We start from the raw sequence: 21,218 nt of genomic DNA on the forward strand, positions 1-21,218 counted from the left end.
TTACAAGAAGTGCAAAACTATCGTTTTAAGTGGTCCGATATCTATATAGCTTATAACTATAAAATATGAATGGAATTTTTTGCATTTTTGTTCAAACTGTATGCTTTTGTAGTTTTGTTTCTGCAATAGCCTGTAGTAGGATGCATAAACTATAACTATCCAAAACATTAAAAAATTCATGAAAGTGTTGCAATTATTCACTTTTGAACCTTTTGATTAAATGAACTTATTTAATTAGAGTAACCCATATTCATGTCCAAGTAATTGCAGGAATGTTCGAAAACTATTGTAAACTGGAATTGGAATATGTTTTGGAAGCATGTTGTGCAACTATCGATCGCAGCCAGGAGATAACTATAATAGCCAACAACGCACTATATTCTTTTTCTTATTATTTTACTACATGAAAGTGTACTGTAAATAACTAAATTGCAGGGTTTCTGTAGAATCGTATGCTCTAATTTCAAGCTTAGGCTAATTAAAAGTTTTGGGAACTGAGATTTAGATTAATTTAAGGAGTTTATGATTGAATTGATTCACTGTCCATGATTAATTACTCAAAAACTTCCTTTTTAACTCTAACTCGAAATGAGTCATTTTCCAGTACCGTCATCTTTCGTATCTATTCGTGTCAGCTTCCTATGTTGGAAAACTTTTGTGTGAGAGAAAAAGTAAAGGATGAGTTTCGCTAGGATATATTCTCATATATCAAGTCCGTAAATGAAAATATAAGAATCTCGAAAATCATAAATTCCTTCCACAAGACTATGTTGTACTATTCTCTTTTTTAAAACCACATTTAATAACGTTATGAAACAAATGATCGATGACGAACATGAGCTTAATTTGTCATTTTTGCTGTGGTTAAATATGATTCAAAAATTTCATAACAAACTGAACTTGCAAAATATAGGTTGAATCTTTGCCGCTCGGATCAGACGTTGCGTAACTGAACTTTGAGCAGCGTCAGTAACCTGAGTTAGATCTCCGTAAATTTAGCCTCCGGCTCACTTGGTTATGCAACCATTGGACGTTGCCTTTGTTAACGGCTAAGAGTCTCAATCAAGATAGCCATAAGCACAGTAGCAGAGAACTATAATAACTTTATATGTTTCGTAACATGAGAAATTTGTTACGTAACTTTCTAAGTACTTACATAACTTTCAGTCAGCGAAGGCCCGTAAGCAATTTATAGTGTCATGTTTACATCTAGCATCATCCAGTTCTTCGCGTCCGCCACAGCGGCTTAAAGAGTATTTCAAGATACGTATTGGCATATGCAGTAAAATGTATGAGTATATCTGCGCATATAAAAGCGTTACATAACAAAAAACTATATAAACAGGAAAGCTGACGAGTAAGAGGATGACGAGAACAACCGCTAATGTTAATGGAGGTTGAAAGAGAACTAAACAGCATAACTAAATGAGATCTTTTTCTGGATGATGGAGGAAAGTACGAAAGATATGACGTCATTTGAAGAAAATATTTTCCTATTATTAAGTTGTCCTGGTCAGGTATTTATTCCATTCAGCAATATGGTATAGCTGTATATTTATAAAACCTTAACTGCACATTTACTGGGTTTGAATCATCCAGTGAGCCATAACGCTGCCACTTTAAGTGAGAGCTTGAAAAAACCGGAAACAAAACCTAGAAATGTCATAAAATATCTCATTGCAGTGTGTTTGTGACAAAGAAAATAGAGATAGATACGGCCATGTTGCAATGTCTGGGATTGAATAGTCCCATTATTATGTATATTTATTCATTTACATTGTTTTAGTTCGGATTGGTACTGTAATGTTCTTTGAAAATGACAAGAAAAACGAAAGAAGTAAAATCGAACGATCACTAGCGTTGCAAAGCTTGCTCATGCCGTCGCTGACTGTTCTGGACTCAACATGATACACTCCACGCTTGAAATGTACGTATGGAATCAATCATAAAACACTAAGTATTCAAAGCACACAAAAAAGTTTTGGGCGCTCTCTAATGGATATTGCATGCCCTGTGGCTATTTTGGCTTTGTGTGACGGGCTTTCGACATTGCCTCACAAAAGTTTAAAAAACAGCAGTTGGAACCGCTATGAAGTTTGTACTAACGGAGCTTGACCAATGATCGATTACTAATGTTATTCGTCGACCCTTATAAAGTTACCAAAAATTTGCCTTTTTTATTTAATTTCCTAAAATTAATATTAGTATTACCTACACTCAATAAACGTAACTATATTTGAATCATGAGAAAACAAAAATTACTTTATAATTAGGATATAGCATTACAGCACTTATTTGTTACATTACCGTACTTTTCATTAAAAATATAACAGTGAGTTACAGTAACTGGTATTGACAGCGCTCTATACAAACCGGAAAACTTTAATAACAGATATACTGTACCAAGGTATGTATGAGTATGACTGACAAGATACACAACAATGCTAATTTACCAAACGTAGAATGTGCTCCATAAATTTGGTAAAAGAAAAAAAATAACATTTTGGTGAAAATTATTTCCATATATCGCCAGAACCGATACCAAATATACCTCTTATATACAACCCAGCAGGTTGAAACAAGTTACTGCAGTAGCTCTTGTTTCTTCAGTTTGGTCAAAATTATTGCAATAAGCCAAAAAATTTCTACAAATTTCCTTAATTTAATTGTCCAAACATAAACTTATTTGCTGGGAAAATTCAATAAAGATTTTCAATTTAATTGCTTTTCGATTGCTAGAATGACATAAATTAAACAAAAATTGTAATTTTTTGAGCAAAATCCGGTAATTTTATTCATGCTGCAAAAGCACAATGCATTTTTTACAAATTTGTTCTCATAAATAATATGTATAGCATAGTTTGTTAACCTTTAAAATGTTTTGATATGTAACAGAATTAATTAGGCTGCTATAATCTTCATGAGATGCTTGTGTCAATGGTTATTATAGCAGGTAATACAAAGGCTACTATAAACAATGCAATCTCAATGTAAGTAAACTTTTGAACACAAAATGTTTTTGAAATCTGTGGTCAATAGCTTATAAATCACTTGTACGGTTGGTGAATGGACTGATAAAAAAGGCCATCAACCAAACAAGGTTTTTATGGTAAGGTTTCCTGTATCCTGCTGCGTTATGCTATTGCAAAAATTTCAGCACGTGGAATATTTAACTTCTGATAGGATTAATCTACTTAAGCAATTGGTATTAGCTTCAAGTTGGAAAAGAGGCTATTTCAGCATCTTCATTACCAGAAGTTTCAACAAAATTTTTTTTTGAAACTTAAAATGATAGCCACTGAAAACTAGCTGTGAATTAAAACATTAAAAGCTACGACATGACAACAGATTTTTACATAACTTGTTTTACTTTTCAAAACTTTACAGTGCAGCTCACCCATGTTTTTCACAATTTTGTAAATCAAAAAAGTATTGCATTATTGGTCTAAAGCAATAATGACAAAATAACTGTGATTATAATGATAAAAATTAACTGATTTTATTATTCTAAAATTAAATTCAAAACTTTTGCATTGATGTTTAATTAATTTAATTAATTCAAATAAAAAATAAATAAAATTCATTTTTTAAAAGCACAATCACGTTTCAGTTTTATTACATAAAATTGCTCTAAGTAGAATGATATGATCATGGAACTGTTGATAGTATACTCATTGTTGAAACAATTTATAAAAGTTTTGTTGACTTTGCTTTAAATTTGGATAGTGCTTATATCATTCTTATAGGTGCTTTTTACATTGACATTAAGACTTCTCGAGTTTTTTTGTTTAATTAAACATTTGCAATTGACCTACTATGTTGCACTTCAATATTGGTTCAATATTTTGGAAAGTTGTATACTATTGCACACCTACATGTGTTGTTTTTTTTGTTGTTGTAAAACTAGCCTTACATGTCCAAACATTTTTGACTGGTAGCCAAAATGTGTTTGGAAAAAATAAATTGTTGCTAAATTGATATGCTTCAGGTATTTTCTTAAATCTATCTGATAGGCAAGGCTATGTGTTGTATTAATGATATCGCTCATTCAGGAAGGCTATAAACCCTAATTGAAATACATCACAGTAACAAATTCATGGATGTGATGGAAAACTCACTAAAAATAGCAAATGTATCAAACGTAATCACAATCTTCGAAATCTTCATCTTCTTACCAAAGTAAGTTATAGGACAATTCCAGTATTATCCGCATTATCGTTGCGATAAGCGAATTAGTCCCATGATATAAACTCCATTTTATGTACGTCCATTTTATTAAAATGTTAGAGCGAACGAACCATTAACTTCAAAAAACTTTGTTGAATTAAGATTTTATACAAAATATCATGTGACAAACAATCATGGCTGTTAAAAACATTCATTGCCTTCGATCATGTGGTACTGTATGTGATGAAGTAGAATTTTAGGTTATAAATTTTTTGATAAGGCTTCACTGTTCGTAGACTTGCACTATTCTTTTGGAAATTAAACACAATAAATTAATTTGAAATTTGAAATTCAATAAAACTTGCTGCAAACATTCAGGTATGTATGTAATTTTTGAATCCGTAAATATAAATTACGTATAAGATGTTTTTTTTCTGTATTATGAACTGGTTTAAAACATTTGTACTGTCATACCTTATAGCATCATAAAAATAAAAGTAACACGCTTAAATAGATTTGAATTTGACTTAAGTTTAGTGTTGCAATAACTTGAGCTTCCATATATAGCCAGACCGTGTAAGAAAGATTTTGTTCATATAAATTTTAAATAGACAACTTTGAAATTACAAACAAAAAACTTAGATCACCAACTCTTTATTGCATATAATAAAATGCATAAAAGTGACAATGCAAGCGATGCATCAAAAAGTATATCACCAAAATGCTTTAACAGTTTCAAAAGTTACTTCGATAAATATAGGCAAATACATGAATTGCAAACACAGGTAAGCAAATTTTAGTGTATAGCAAAAAGCTTATTTTTGTGCGGTTAAAAACAATAGGCTACTACATGCAACTTAAGCAATGCTGACGTTAACATTATTGCCCTTTTCAGTCTTCTGCTCTACTGGAGATGGTGACAAGGTTTACAGATGTCGTGTCTGATGGAACGTCATAGGGATGCATCTTGTTGTCTTCTGCTGGAATGATGGTACCAGAACCCACAGCGTGGCAAAGCGTAGAACGATGCCGTTTCAAATCGCAATTTCGTCGAAAGACTTTTCTGCCATATATCAATTTTACGATTGTACCGTATTTTTAAGACAGCAATCATTACACCGTAATATTTGCAATTATAAGTGGCACTTGACATCCGGAATTGTCCAATAAAGTTATTGACGTGGTTCTTACCTACATCGTGTGCACTCAAATGGTTTGATTGACGTGTGTGTTAATGAATGAGTTTTAAGATTACTTCTTTGATTAAAACTACGCCCGCAGGTCCCACACTGAAAGGGAGATTCCTATACAGATCAAAAACGTATTATGAGAAAACTTGCGACCGTAACAAACATCACAATCTTTATTTTTCAGTTATTCTTTGTTACCATTTTTATCCATTGTAATCTTTCATGTATAAAAGTAAATTTTGCAATCAAACTTGATTTGCACTTGACCCGTTGTACAATCTAATTTATAAGTACTATATACTTTACTAAGTCACTATATATTTTTTAGAAAGTCATATCATATGTTGATATATAGTAATATCCCCTTCATCACCAAACAGTATACATACCTTTAAGTGAAGAGCTTTGTGAACAGTTAAAGTTCTGGACTGACAAAATCCTTTGTTGCAAAAATTACATTTAAATGGTTTTTCTTTGCTGTGAATATATCTGGAAAAACAAGTATAATATATGTTTGTAAATGATAATAGTCGTAAAATATTTCACAATACGGTTTAATCAAAATGGCGAAAGCATTGCAACATGTCACAACCAGCGATAATAGGCGCTATACGCTAAAAGTCTGCTGCTAGCTACTATGTGTCTTATTTGCTGACGATTGAAACTTTTTTATGTACTTTTACACTATGAAAAAACGAACAATTTTCTTTAGTATAGCAGCTTTATCTGTTTTTAAGTACAAGAATAATATATTTACGTTTTATGCAGACCATCTAAACACAAAAATACAGTCTAAACTCAAATGCTTATGACGTTAGTTAAAACGTTAGTTAAAACTTTTCCGCTCAATATTTGTACCTAAAATGCCTCCATTTGTGTATATGATAAATTTAAACTTTAAAATTCCAAAGGTGTTTCTATACTCTATTGTTTATAGGAACCCTCAAAAGTGTTACAGAAATATAAAGTTACTCAGCTTTTGTAGCAATTGAATGCCTTTTCTTATTGGTAAGCTAATGCTGAAAAACTGGTCCACACGTAAAACGTTTCTTGCATTCTTGCATGAGAATTTACGATTTTTACGAATTTAATGGGTATATGAAAGTTTTGTGTTTAGTAAAAACAAATCATTTTGATGTACATGTCGTCGGTATATAATAGCGCATAGTGCTATTGCAAAGTTCAGTGCGTTGTAAACACGTGCGAGTAAATGCATGATTGACACTCAACACAACATATGAGTTTTTGCATATTGAAAGGTTGTCTTGGGAAACGTGGTCTAAGAAATAAAGACAATTATTTCTGAAACAATAAATCTTACATCCGCTTAAGTTACAATGATGTAGACAATTAACTCAACAATCCTGTGAAAATGTGCAATTATGCAAGGTTATATCGATGATGGCACAATTTATCGTACCTTCGGCAACGGCATTTTGGTGATATTAAAAATAACCTAATCAAAACGCAAAAGATGTGAATAACATAGAAAAGACGTGTTGGAAACTTATGCAAGTTTACCTATAGTATAGCATCGAAGAACATGTTCTAATTTCTTTCGATTCATAGTCGTTCGCTATTATCAGTTTGGTAATGATTATGCGAAGTATTGTTTTTAAAAGCTTTCCCATAATTTTCACGCAGTACGTTTAGTTTTAGAAAGCCAAAAAGTAATTTTGTAAAAAACGGACATGTAGACCGTTTTGAATGTTTCTTAAATAGACGTTTATACAGAAAAGTTAATTAACAAAAACTAAATAGAATTGAAAATTATTCTCAGTAATTTCAGGCTAAAAGTAACAATTGCAATATTTTAAATCTCAGTATAAACTTTAATCTACATTTTCAACTATATCCTTGATGGAGAATCCAAATTTAACCATCCGCCAGTCCCATCAATAAACTATACTCTACAGTATTCTAAAAACAGAAAAGTAAAAAGAATACAAGGCTATATAGTCGGCCACATTTCCAACAATACTGCCACTGCTTGCCCAATGCTCATAGCATAGCCCATTGGAAAGCGTTAGAAGTACTCAAATTTTACAGGGCGCTAGCCTGGCTTGAAAAGTTTAAATTGAAATAGCTTTTTGTTTACTTTGATTTAAAATGTGCCAACTTTAAATGGAACAAATTTGTGAATATTACTCTATATTTAGAAATATTCGTGATTTTTTGCAACTTTCCCCAACATAGTTGCCATAAGACGTAAGTTATTGAGTTTAAGTAGCTTTTAATAACTGAAATACTTTTTAATGTAAAAACGATTAAAGGCAGACGATTATTGTTGAAAGTTTCATAATATAAACGTAAAAGAAGTTGTAAATAATAATTTTTAATATTGATAATACCTGTGATCACGAAGATGATCCTGCCGTCGAAAAGCCTTGTTGCAAATTTCACAAGCGTACGGCCTTTCATCTGTGTGTGTGCGTTCGTGAATTAATAAGTTGTAGGATTTTGAGAATTCTCTGCCACAAAATTTACAAATATATCGCTTTTTAGTTCGATCATGAGTACGCGCTGCAGGTGCTTTTTGTCTGATTTTAAGCTTTGAAAGGTTTTGATTGGTCATTGGAGAAGGGAATAAAGGACCTTTGCCCTCTTGAGTTTGCATGCTGGCGTGGTCGACACGAAAAGCAGCCCCGTTTTCCAATGTGTACTTACTACCCACACACTGTGTCCCAATCGTCGTGACCGCGTGTGAAGTGTACGTGCTCGAGCATTGTTTAATTTCAGTCACGTTCGGGATAATTGTCTCAGGTTTCTCAAGTGATTCGCCATCATTCTGAAAACAATCCATGAAAGGTAAGAATTTTGTATCATCTGAACCGGAAGGGGAGACGAAATCTTTACTAAACGTCTTTGCTGAATCGTGGGCAGGCAGTCCAGATTTCTCTGGAGACTTAGGTACGGTACTGTGCTGCATGGTGGGACGGCTGTAGTTTGCGCTATTGCTTCCGTAACTGTTCGATGCGCACTTCTGGGCACTTTTTAAGTTTTGCAACGTCATGGTGGCCGATTCTTCGCGATGGCGTTTTTCTGCTCGTTTTTTTATCTGGCAATCAAAACCAGCGGCCATTTTTAAAAAGTTATCGTTCATGTCACGCATCATGTCTTTATATGCTTGATAATATAAGGACAGATGAAGCATATTCGGATTCGGATTTGTAAAATTCCCCAAACAAAGTGGACTCAATGGTGGTACATTTGGAAACAAACCATGGGTGATGGGATCCCTTAAAGTAATTGTTTGGGTAAGTGGGAATCCTACGGTAAACGGGTGAAACGGGTAAGTAACAGAAGTTGTTAATAAACTTGGAGCAAATGCCAAATTAAAAGCAGGATTCAATGATGGTGCAGTTGCGTTTAAAGTGTACAAATCCTTGAACCCATTTGAATTTCGCACGTTTGACGAATTTCCACTAATGCCTTGTAATAGAGTTTCGGAATAAGCTCTTTTTCTGGGATGAACCTTTTCACATTGTTCTACATTCAATCCTTGTAACGTTTCTTCACCAGACAGATTTTTTGCATTTGAAACTTCTCTATTGTTTGCTTGATTTCTATCACGGCCATCAATAAAATACCTTTGGGGAACTTTTTGCGTGACTTCCCAACTGCTACTTCTTCCCAAATGTCCTTGTTCTTTTCTGGAAAACGATCTATCTCTCAAGAGATTTTTGTCTTGACTGTCACTTTCACCGCTGCTAGGTCTTTGTATGATGCTTTCAGGCTGAAGGGAAGATACACCATAACCTTGACTTGTCATTGTACCTTTCCAAAACAGCAGCGCACAAGTTTATATCGAGATTTATCGACAATCTATCCAGTTGTAAACAAAGCTTTCACCGAAGGCGTATAATATACAGAAATGAAAACTCCGCAATTCCGCTGATTTTTTGTCTTCGTTATGCCAGGATGGAAGTAGAAACATGAACGTTAAACCTCTTTTCGTCCTTTTTTTATTGAAAGCGAAATCTGTTTTCTCTTTCTAGCTCACGGCTATTTTGAGCTATGCAGTAAACAGTAGCCGCCGAGCACAACGTCATCATCCGGGCGACGACATTTTACACAAAACGTTTTCAATTTTTTCTTCCCTTATTTCTTTTTGATAACAGCACACACTTCGTACAACCTATAATTCGAAATAAAACCTTATTTGTAAAATCATTGACTCTGCACAAGTGTCAAGTCATAGTTTCATTAATTTGTCATAAATCCTTGTCTAAGTATTGTTAAAATACAATGAAAATATAAAAAATTTTAGCATTTATTTATACAAATTTCATTAATAAAAATATTTTCATATACAATAAGCTTCTAATGCATTTTTGCATATTTCTCCCTATATTTTTTTTCCAAAAAGCTGCTATTTCTGGTGATTACTGTGACTAGATACTTTTATCACATAAATAATACAAACACATATTTGCTATAGCGAACAACTACTTTTCTCTATACTATGTACATACAACAACTTTACTATAAATCTTATCTCTGTATCCACTGGACGTAACATATGCCGCAGAAAGTTTAACAATATAATTTTAAAGAGATTAATTTTGTTTTTCTGCGTATCAAAAATCAAGTAGAATTTACCTCAAAATAATGTTGGCACAGACGTTAAATCGTATTTTTTAAAGCATGTGAGCAAAACGTAAGCAAACTTGATCCCTGATAAAACACAATTGTTGGAATCATCTTAAAAGGAACGTAAGCATCCACGTAAGTTTTTAATTAAACATGCGCTGCATAAAGAAATTAAAAATGTCAGTTAAACCACGAAAATCTTGTTGCTGGTTGCGTGATTGGGCGTATCATTTTGCTGATAAAGACCTAAAGGATTACTGGCAATAAAATTACTGGATTTAATTGAAGTTATTAAAATTAACAGCATTAACATTATTGTGTGAGAACCATTCCTTATCTTTGTTTTTCGAAGAAAGTCTTTTAAAACTAACACTTTTCCATTTTTTAGAAATTTTTACTCATATTATACTTAAGTCGACGAAAGTGGTCTTTATACCTTCTATATATAGTGAGGAATGCGAGAACAAGAAGTTTTCATTTTTCGCGGTTAATTGTCTATTGTTAAATGTCATGCTTAGACTACCATGTAATCACCAATGCCAAAGAAAAAAGGTGCTAAAGTTTATCCAAATACCAGCGAAAACGACGATTAGCATAGTTATAGTGAAGTTTTGGTAAAAGTTTATTTGCCATATTATTTTTGAAATGAATTGAAAAAAGATCTTCATTCCTCATTTCACAACTTTGTACCATGGGAAATTTCGCAAATTTAAATTAGTCTGATTTCAAGGTGTTGTTGTTTTTTATTTGAGTCGCGTTTGTTTGCAGTAGGGGAAATTATATGGCCATCTGTTTTGTTGTTTCGAATCTGCATCAGGAGATTAACGAAAGAATTTCATATTCCCTTTAAGGCTTAGTAAATTAATAAGGGCACGGCTTCTTTTGACCTCAATCGAAGCAAATTTGCTTGCATGCCAAGTTTATTGTCAACGCTATTGTCCGTTCCTAATCAAAAGTGCTTTTCTCCACGAAAAATGCGTGCGTTGCTTACGTCATTTTGCTTAGAGACGCAGGAAAATAATAAAATACGTGCTGAGAATATAATTTCAGAAAAATAAGCAATCGAGGCAAATATGAATTGCTAATCGTGTTGAGTTCGAGACAACGAAAAGTTCAACCAGGTCATGATTCGTCGCACGTCTACTCTCGAAACCCCGCCATGTTCTAATCCGATAAACAGCTTAGGTATCACTTATAACTAAGGCAAAGAACGTGATCAAAAAACATGGCATGTTTTCTGCATTGACATATTTTCTAGCAATAAAAAACTGTTTGAATGCATGATGGTATTAATATTTGAAATATCTCAATATCAAGTAAACAGGTAACAAACAAGTTACCCACCCAGCCCAAGGTAAACCACGTTTATCTGCGGGATCTTGATATATTTTTGTTGAAACTTTGTTGAAGAAGTTATATCTTTTTTAAAGGGCCACATGACCGTGATGAAACAACGCATGTCGCATGTCCCTGTTTTCATACACAAATGAAAAAATGAACTTATACCATTTTTGTAAAAAATTGGGCAAATACTAATCGGTTTCTTACTCCAGGCCCGAGCGAGGTGACTATGTTTGCGGTAATTTACTCAACACAATTTCCGTGTAATATTAATAGTTTTTTGGTTGTTAAGCCTCGTCAGGCGGGGCGTGACGGGATTTTTTTAGGCACTGGGCTTCTACAAAATACAATTGATGTCGAACTGTGATAAGTAGCCTATATAGTGCGAAGTCTAGCAGATCTGTATATAAGTTATAATTGTAAAGTTAGAAACAAAATGTTTGAACAAAATTACATGTCCTTCTCTGGTGAAAATGTTTTGTCGCCAGCGATTTTTAGTTGCGAACCAATTACTACTAAAAATTTGTCTAAATGAAGTTGACACAAAACTTATACAGATGATACCCAGCCAACTTTCGACAATAAAACTTTTTAGGACGATAAATTTTTTGCAATTTTTTTTATCTAAATGGCTATTCAATTTTAATTTAAATTGAGCGTCGACTGACAGCAACGCAACGACCTGCATTAAGCTATGTTGGTTTTTCATACATGCCATGTTAATCTAACTGTTTCATCGCGAGTTTGTATGGTTGAAAGATCGAATGAAGGTTTTAGCTGTGCCGCACTTATACTTGCGGTTATAAAACGTCTATGACGGAAAGGTGACGAAAAAGACGACTCTCACACGACGTCTAATATTAGAAACCAGCAAGAGTATGGTTACTTTTTTATTTAAGACTAATTAGATGAATAAGTACCGTAACTTTGTAGCATGTAACCAACTTAATCAGAAAACAAGTAACTAAATCAAAAACCATATGACAGGTAACCAAATTCCTGTTTCAAATGTGTAACTGAATAATTAACAAAGATACCGGTAACCAGGTTCACGCCGGTATATTAGAAAGCGAAGCTTTATTAGCAATTCGTGCGGAACACAAAAATCAAGTCATTGTCATTTGGTCGTAATATGCCAATCGACAAGTTGCCTTTATTCAGCAATAACCAATTTGAGTACAACGGGTGCAGGGGCGGTTCGGTGATCGCTTTCTCTGATTCGGCAGCGCCATTTAGACCGGTAAAATAAACACGTAAGACTTCGACCGCAAAAACGCATCAACGTTATGCTGAAGATTAGCCCGAGGGTTGCAGTGAAGCTGACAGGTATATGGAATTGTACTTCAACTCAATATTTGCAGCGTAGCATTTTTGTTATTTTTATGGAAAGTCTTGTGTTAGAATGGTTTTACCAAGTCATAACCTGCATCACGAATCATTCACATATGTTCGGATTATGGTTACCATCAGATGTCGTGGCGCATAAATACAAAAAATATGTGACATTTGACCTCAACTTTTTCGCCTGCCTTGGAGCTATATAAAACTAAAATTATATAATTTGCGAGACGATAACTGGAAACTAGTGCGGTTAATATCATTGAAATTTCCACGTTTCTAAATCGCGACCTTACAATGTTGTGTAACTTTAAATTTCGAGACTTAGGAAAGCGAATCAAAATGTTGCAAAACTCAACGCCTTAAAAAAAACGTTATCGGTCATTATACTCTGACAAGCAAAAATACAATTTGAATATCTACACAATCTCTGGCGTGGACTGTCTCTCATCTGATTTGGCCATTAACACTCTGCTGTGATTTCTACCATTTGAACATTTTGCAACATTATAGAATTTCTCCAACAAGAAAATTGTATTTTTCTCATTGACTTGGTATTTAAGTTCACCACTTTCCCAAAATATTAATTACAACACCAAGACATAGCTTTCTCTCTCTTACTTCAAAACGCGACAAAAGTTCTTTTCTATTTTGCTAAGTTGTATAGCATTAAAAACTCGTAAGTTTATAAAATATGGAAATGAAATAAAATTTTGGTACTATCGGACTGACTGAAATACGAAATGTGGATAAAACGGTATATGTGTCATCTTTTGTACCAAATGCGTAGAAACTTTTTCTCGACGCCAGTGCTTCGATTGCTATTGTATGAGTTCGCTAGAGCGAGCTCGTTTTTATTGAGCACTGTCAGCTCGTTTGCACCATCTAGGGGCGACTTTCAGCTACAAATTGTCATAGAAATGACCAAAGCGACATCAATTTGAATAACTTGGTCTGCACTTTTGCCAAATGGTCTAACACGCAAAAATCGTTTGAAGAATTGAGCGATGCTTCTAATGAATGTTGATAAAGAATAGAGACCAATATCTGCCGATAAGTTTCGTTATTTTTATGCAGTCGTCAGTTAACGGTACAATAAAATTAGAAAATTTAAGATGTAAATAAATCAAATGTTTTTAATTTCTTTGTGGACATCAAACAGAGTCACATCGGTTGCGCTTTTTTTTTAAACCAATGATTGCAAAAACTCAAGTTTGCATATTGTGAGCAAATTTTGTTTAACTACTGCAGGTATAACTGATGCATCACATCGATACTTAAAAACTTGATGTTTGCCTTTCGGCTAAAAATAGGTCGTCTCATACGAATAAAATTTGACGTGAATCTTGCCGAAAGGAAATGTTTGTAGACTAAAAATAGAGTTTTCTTCGAAAATCTGAACCAACAACCTGCATAACATAGCTCCCGCGGTAAGCAAACTAGTGCCTTAGACGGTTCCACAATACAAACAGGTTTCATATCACGTACACATGGAGCCAAAACGTGAAAGCATGACAATGAACATTTTCTTTATCGACATAGTTTCCAATAACCGCTGGCACCAAAAACAAATAAACCACACGTTTTCTGTGAATGGTTGAGTCTTCAAACGGTCGTATATAATGCCGTGGATTATATACGTGGTCAGAAGATTTCACCTCAACATAAATTAAAATAAAAAAATTTCAAGTGCACAGTATAAGATAAACACAAGAAATCTGCCAATCGTTTAATTGATGCACAAAGAAAAACAAAATTGTATTTCAAAAGTGGCCAACACATGTTATCATGATACACTTAAAAAAATAAAAAGAACACTTCTAAGTTTTGACAGTGACAATAATGTGTTTCGACATGAGAACTTCTTTAATTGCCTTTCTTCATGTATTCTGTAATAAAGTAAAATGGTTTGGTATTGCACGATATACTTACACACGCCCTGATAATACGCCTCGAAAATATAGCCTTAGTGAGATTAACAGACATAATCGCAATTGCAACAAATAACAAAAGCATCATGCCAAAAAAGGTACAACCCATACGTAATGCGTTTGCTGATTAGAGAAACGTTGTACTCGAAATCGCTTTGTCACGTAAATCCAATAACAAAGAAGTTGTAATATTGACAAGAATGTGCCGTTTCCCAGCACAGGTTCGTACAGTATAATCTTAATAAGCGTTTCGTGTGTATCCAACGCACGGAAGCATTTTCTTAAGGTTACCAATGTTATGCAACGAACTTTCAACATATCAGCCAAAATTCGTGTTCAAATAATATTTATTAAATTAAGTCTACCACTTATGGAATTTAAACGTTCAAAGTATGGGCAAAAATATAAGCGCTCATAGTAAGGGCTATGCCTTTAGGGTAATGAGAAATACTTTTTCGAACGAGATTGCTTGTTTCGTTAACGCAAAGTAAATTTCAAATACGGTAAGGTATTTGAGGGAAATGACTATTAAAAAAGGTTTCTAGAAACTGAGATGCGTTATTTCTAAACCGATTTTCTCACAACAGGCATTCATTCGGCAGCAGACAGAGCGGCTAAAATATCCTGAAAACATCTCCGTATTAGTTTACGCACAAAAGAAATAATTTGATAATGTTTGCTGCGTATAGCTTTGCCTATAGAAAGAATTTTTATAATCTTACCTTAAAAACATTCACCCACTGAGATTCACTAACGTGAGGGTGGGTAGAAATATCGTATCCTGCTTCTTCACAAACATTTTCTAAGTGTTCGATGTTGCTTCTAGTTAGGCGAAGATATCGACAATTTAACATTTGCCAAGCGTTTTCAGGAGTAAATTGCTCGGATCTTAAATCGTACAAATAACGGTTAAAACAAACATCCCTATATAATAGACGGGGGTTAGCATAAAAAGTGATTAAGTTTTACCGAAGCGCAGTTTCTTTTCGCATACGTGCATTGGCATCCATCACATCGCGAAGGGTTACATTTACCGGATGGCGTCGACCGAGCGGCCTCACAGCTTTCAGTCTAGCGTTCATGGATCGGGTGTAGTGAAGACGGCGCCATCTGTTCATCTCATCTTCCAAACCTGTGGATTGCTGTGAGCATAAAAAGTCATAGCTTTATAATAAAGTTTACGATCGGGCTATTTTCTTTTGGTGGTGTCACACATCCGAGCAGTAAAATCAAAAAACATATAAGCGTATAGGCATCTTTATCACCGATTACTTACCGCAAGAGAGTTGCGAAGCCGAAATGCTTTAGGTAAACTATTAGCATTATGAGAAAATCCTTTAGACGAACGACGCAAGTTTTCCGCAAGCAGATTTGCATTGCTAAAAAACAAAAACCGTTTTGATTTTATATACAGGCCTACCAAACTAAACCTTTACAACATAGTTAAAAAAGTTTTTTCGAATGCAAGTGGACCGAACGCTATTCAAATTGTTTTCGATATTGCAATGACCAATCATCAGCTATCCTTTGATTAACATGCATGCAAGGGAGTCAGCTATGTACTTACTAAAACGCTTACGATTCTTGTATAGATAAAGTAAACTCAATTTACATACAAATAAAAGTGCTGGCGGCCCTTCTATATAAATGGTGGACTTATGGAAAAGGAACTCATTAAACTACTGCCAATGTGATGTAAGCAAAAATATACCTGGCTAAATACACAACATAGGTTAAACTCGAGTAAAGAAAATGGCTGATAAGTAGCACACGCAACAAGATGAACGAACTTACTAATAACTCAACATAGATCCTAACTTGAGGCCATCCGTAGGTTGTTGACCGGATCGGGAACTCATTCCATCATGACTACTGAGGAGTGATGTCCTAGGGGAATCCAGTGAAGTTTCAATATGCCTTGAACTTGAACCTGAGACAGAAAAAAATGCTACATGTCACTGATGCAAAAAGCAGATATACCTCTCTTACCTTGGAGCGAAATGCAACGTGTACGTATAGGAAAACATTTTGCCGTTTGCATTTTGTTATAAAGCAACGTTTTTGTTTTAACTTAATCGTCATTAGATACAGGCCTAACTGAATGAAAATAGAGTTTGAAATAAAAAAGCTTAACCTTCTCGCTCAATTCCCGTGCTTCCAAACCTGACTCTCTTTTTATTAGCTGATCTACTTGGTGTTCGGCTAATGTTTTCATCAGACTGTGCTTCAGACGACAATACATTTTGAGACGAAGAACGCTGTAGGTTAAAATTAAGAACAATAACATCAGTTGTTTCTTATAAGCGCGCCTGTATCACCTAAATGTAAAATTTTGATTAAGAAGCATCAGGTTCAAGCTACGAACACTATAAAAATGTAGTTTGATATAAACTTAAGTTCGGCCAAAGATTCAGCACGAATATTATATAATCTGCCCTTAACGCGCTATCTGATATGTTGTTCTGAAATCGCTAAGTGTGCTCTTTTGACAAAAACAGAACATAGTCATAGAGACTTTACAAAAACTATCGATGCATTTCATAGATGCGAAGCATTGCTTTGAGCAAAATTTTTACCACTTTTGAAAGTTGGAGTTTTGAACTGAAGTCTGATGATGTCTGTGTAGGAAGGGAGTATTTTCTACGCAATAGCCTCTCATCTGTCGACAATATATGTATCATTAAAATTTATGATGACAATGCTGTTGTTTTGTTTCTACAATAACATAAACGAAAAAGTTAATTCTTTTGATCAATAAGATACAAATTGTAACTGCTTATAAGCTTATTCAATGGATGAGTATACATGTATAGGCCATACCAACTGCACGGTATGCACAAAAATCACATTTTAAAGCAGCAGAAAGACAATAATAAAGCTCAGAGATTTCAACAAACAATTATCGGAATTACTGAATTACCAAACGTTGGAAAGCTTGAGGCCAAAGACAACTGGTACTTTCTTCTTACCATATGTCAGTCTGCATATGACCAATCATATGTATTGCAAGCAATAGGCTAAAAGTGCCTTGAAATAGTCATAAGGTGAAATACAAGTGCTTAATAACACCCAATAAAACTTCAAGAAATTCAAATAAGCTATATCAAGTACTTATCGCTATAGTGAAAAGGGAAGCAATCAAAAAAATTAGACATGACTCATCATGATAATTATGATAATTTCATATAGGCATATTTCATGGGAGATATCGTAATCGATTTACTATAGCCTACAGTGATAACTCAGCACTCCAACACCCTTAACTAAACGAAAGTAAGACGAAGTCTGATTAGATTTTTTCTAGAAAAATTTGCCACAAAAGTCATGTTTTATAGTGTAAACGCCAGAGATTTTAAACAAGGGACGTATTTGCAACCTTCTACGAATCTACGGCCTGTGTAGGCCTACTAACTTTAGTCCGTTCTGAAGTTAGATGAAATGATAACGTGCTTAAAACGGTTCCAAAGTATTGCACAGGTTTCCTGCTTTGGGACTACATCAAACAAGTACTGAAAGACATAAGGAGATACGTACGCAGGTACAAATTTTTTTATAATAGAACCATCAGGCTGCGTAATGCTGCTCGCACTAATGTAATAAGAGCTTCTTCACAAACATCATTTTGGGGCCATTGGCGTTTTCATATCTTTATTCCTTTTCGTTCATCGCATTTTGCTGTTTGCGATTACTTATTACTTATCTAGGAAAACTTATTTAGTCTAATCGGTGGGTCACGCCCCATCTACATGTATATGGTTACACGGCATCAAAATCGTTTTATATAGCGTTTCAAAATTGTACATCAGAAATTGCAAGCTATTATTGTATGTATAAATTTCAGAATACATTTCATAATTTGCGCTTCGTCCATTTTGGACGGGGTGGTCAAACGCGGAAATTAAACAAAATCCATTTTCGTTCGTTCCTTCGGTGTTCGTTTTTCTTTTGAAAGGTGGGGGAGCAACTACTGTTGCTGTCCTCGGGCACTGAAAACTCTAGGTACACTTCTGATTCCGTGTGGTTGCAATCTCCTTTGAGTGCAAGTATGTTGGGTGCTAAACGATAGGGATGCACAACCTGATTGCTGTTCTTAGATTGAGCAACGGACGTGACGCGGTTGAACGTCAAGTATCATTGCTAAAATTATTATCTGGACAAATTTACTGGTTGCCGTGAGAGCACAACTTGTTTCGAAATCTTCTAAATTTATTTAAAAGTATTGAAACTGTAGTCTGATGTGGCAAGTGAACCAGTCTGTTGTAATAGGGGCATTATGAATTAGTATTGTTTGAAATTACCCTGAGATAGTAAAAAAGAAATAAATGTTTTTTTGTTATTAACTGCGACTATAGTCACTAGGGATGTGCCGCGAGGAAGATTATTCGGGTTCGTGCGAACCCGAATATCATGAAGGTCGACACGAACGAATCCCGAATCTATTCGTATTAGAACCAAATAATAAAACTTCCTCCAAAAGTTGTCAAATCTTGCTTCTAAAATGAAGTAATCGATAAACAAATCGCTTTCTTTCGAAAAATAGTGTTTAAAAAACGACCGAAACAGCAAAATCGTTAGGAAAACGACCATTCATTGTAGGTACTGCTGACTCTAGTTTGGCATTGTCGGGAAACTAGATCATCATTTTTTACGAAAGTCAGTGAATTTATAAGTAATGTTGTATTCGGGTTCGCCATTGTTCGTATTCGTGTTTGCCCGAATCTTCCATAAAGGCGATATTCGGCGAATCTATTCGGGTTTGGGTTCGTGTCGGCCCATCCCTAATAGTCACTACTTGGTAATACACAATGGTTCCACCATGGTGACCAAACAGCATGAACAAACATGACAATTTGCAAGCCACTTACACCAAATAACAAATTTGTGCAAAGCACCTACAGAAATGGATTGATGAAACCTGGAAAGCAACGTTTCTGGCAAATAACAAGAGCAGAAACGTTATTTTTATTAGTAGAACCACAAACACTCATAGCAGTCAGAGCTTACTTACTAATCTTCTATCGTAGAGACTATAGAGAGTCTGTGGTGGGAAGAAATACTTTCATTATTGGAAGGTGAATATCTTGGAATGACAAATTTACATTTTGTGCAAATATATGTGAGAGTCTACAAGGCAAAACATACTTTATACCTTCAAACGTAGGAAAGTCATGTGGACATCTGGCCTTGGCACGCCTAACACCCTAACATAGCCCACTATGATCAGACAAGAAAAAGTGGAAATGTATGTGTGTGTCTAACAAGCCAGGGGTATAAATGCTCTCAGAGGCATGTTTAAAAAACAGTTAGAATTAAACCGCTACCTGAATTTGCACTTTTGAAAAAGTTTCCCGCCTCATCTATGTTGGTCAGCGAGGCTCTTGTCAATCTGTTTATTCTTTCTGATGCCTGCACGTGATTTTTGTCAAAAAAATTAATTACATGGCCGAATAGATAGCGTAACAAAACTAAAGAAGTCTATTGAATCTATCTACAGCTAAAGAAAATTCAATTTCCAACCTTACTTTGGAAAGACGATTTAGTCGATTTTGGAGCAGTAGTTCTTCTTTCGCCATAACAGCTTTGCCGCATCGTTTTTCATCTTCAATCCCTTTATGTATCTACGGACAGGAAACTTTAGTGAAAGTTTTTATGCAGACTAGCTAGTTAATTTGGGAACAATATACAGTAAAGTACAATTAGATTATCCACATTGATGGTTATAAAGAACAACAATTACTCTTAAGGTAGATACTAATAAAGTACGTTAACTTTAACTTACCGGTAGGTAGCAGTTTTCATTCAAATTTAAAGCAATGAATGGTCGTAACGTTTGCGGTATTTATCAGCGAAACAAACACTAATTTTACATTAACAAATAAACAAACATATACTCGAACATTTCCTCACAACTTTCCTTGACCTTGAGTACAGACTAACAAAACAACCCACTATCTAAGCCTATTTCCTCATACTTGAAAGGCAATATCTATTTCACCGGAGAAATTGTACATTCAGAACGTTTTCCTGGGTTAATCTTTAATCCAACTAAGCCAAAGATAAAAGTTCATGAAATAGGGAACCGACCTCAACCAAACCCTAATCTACGACCTAAACTTACTTTAACCTGAATTCAACCAATTTTAACGAGACTTGATTAAGTACCTTATTTGCATGTCTTATTCCTAACCCTGCTGCTTATCTCAAAGAACGCAGTATGCCGGTGAAGTAGTCACTTCATACTATCGCTAGGTCGTTCTATCTTTACAACAAAAACTAGTTCCTTTTTATACTGCTACAGTTAAACCCATTAACCGTTAAAAAGTGCCGTAGATAAGGTACTAACCACTTCTAGGTCTTTTCTAACTTTCTGGTTCTGTACACTCAGTTGGTTTGCAGTCAATATACTTCGTTCTTCTGGATCTAGGGCGCTCCATGACATTGATTGCCTGCGCGTCTTTCGAAGAATCAAGTTTTGAATTTCTCCCATGACTTCTGAAGTATCAGCAGTCTTTGTATTGCTGTTCAGCGTTTTCGAATCACCAAAGTGGGATTCTGGTTGAAAAAAGTCATCCCTAGCCTTTTAACTTTACGGCGAGTGTTGCGACATCATTACATTTATGATAGAACAATTACTTTTGAAACCTTAAGCAACGGGTTC

The 21,218-nt window shown here is 34.6% G+C and overlaps 2 protein-coding genes and 1 long non-coding RNA gene across 6 annotated transcripts; 1 reads left to right on the top strand and 2 right to left on the bottom strand.

The window, feature by feature from the left end:
- Window positions 1-512: 512 nt before the first annotated feature.
- Window positions 513-5,357, top strand: LOC143470708 (uncharacterized). The gene is made up of 2 exons (XR_013119396.1): window positions 513-1,517; window positions 1,787-5,357. It is a non-coding gene; the product is annotated as an uncharacterized LOC143470708 (long non-coding RNA).
- On the bottom strand, window positions 4,806-9,549 carry LOC143470619 (uncharacterized). Its single transcript, XM_076968908.1, has 4 exons — window positions 7,709-9,549; window positions 5,747-5,846; window positions 5,359-5,471; window positions 4,806-5,230 (listed from the first exon to the last, which is right to left on the bottom strand). Exons 1-4 carry the CDS (start codon window positions 9,127-9,129, stop codon window positions 5,059-5,061), a joined length of 1,806 nt encoding a protein of 601 aa, XP_076825023.1. The 5' UTR covers window positions 9,130-9,549; the 3' UTR covers window positions 4,806-5,058.
- Window positions 9,550-14,133: 4,584 nt separating this feature from the next.
- LOC143471742 (uncharacterized) lies at window positions 14,134-21,198 on the bottom strand. Of its 4 annotated transcripts, none has more exons than XM_076969912.1 (10): window positions 20,904-21,198; window positions 20,083-20,178; window positions 19,882-19,966; window positions 17,137-17,219; window positions 16,695-16,818; window positions 16,355-16,490; window positions 15,837-15,939; window positions 15,530-15,702; window positions 15,283-15,448; window positions 14,134-14,518 (listed from the first exon to the last, which is right to left on the bottom strand). In XM_076969912.1, the coding sequence occupies exons 1-10, from the start codon at window positions 21,045-21,047 to the stop codon at window positions 14,510-14,512; spliced, it is 1,119 nt and encodes a 372-aa protein (XP_076826027.1). In that variant the 5' UTR covers window positions 21,048-21,198; the 3' UTR covers window positions 14,134-14,509. The 4 variants fall into 4 exon arrangements, with proteins under 4 accessions (XP_076826027.1, XP_076826028.1, XP_076826030.1 ...); XM_076969913.1 differs by having other exon boundaries at window positions 20,078-20,178; window positions 20,904-21,043; XM_076969915.1 differs by lacking the exon at window positions 20,904-21,198 and adding an exon at window positions 20,340-20,885 and having other exon boundaries at window positions 20,078-20,178.
- Between the last annotated feature and the right edge of the window lie 20 nt (window positions 21,199-21,218).

This window comes from Clavelina lepadiformis, chromosome 1, assembly GCF_947623445.1.
Source record: "Clavelina lepadiformis chromosome 1, kaClaLepa1.1, whole genome shotgun sequence".
Lineage (NCBI taxonomy): Eukaryota > Metazoa > Chordata > Ascidiacea > Aplousobranchia > Clavelinidae > Clavelina > Clavelina lepadiformis.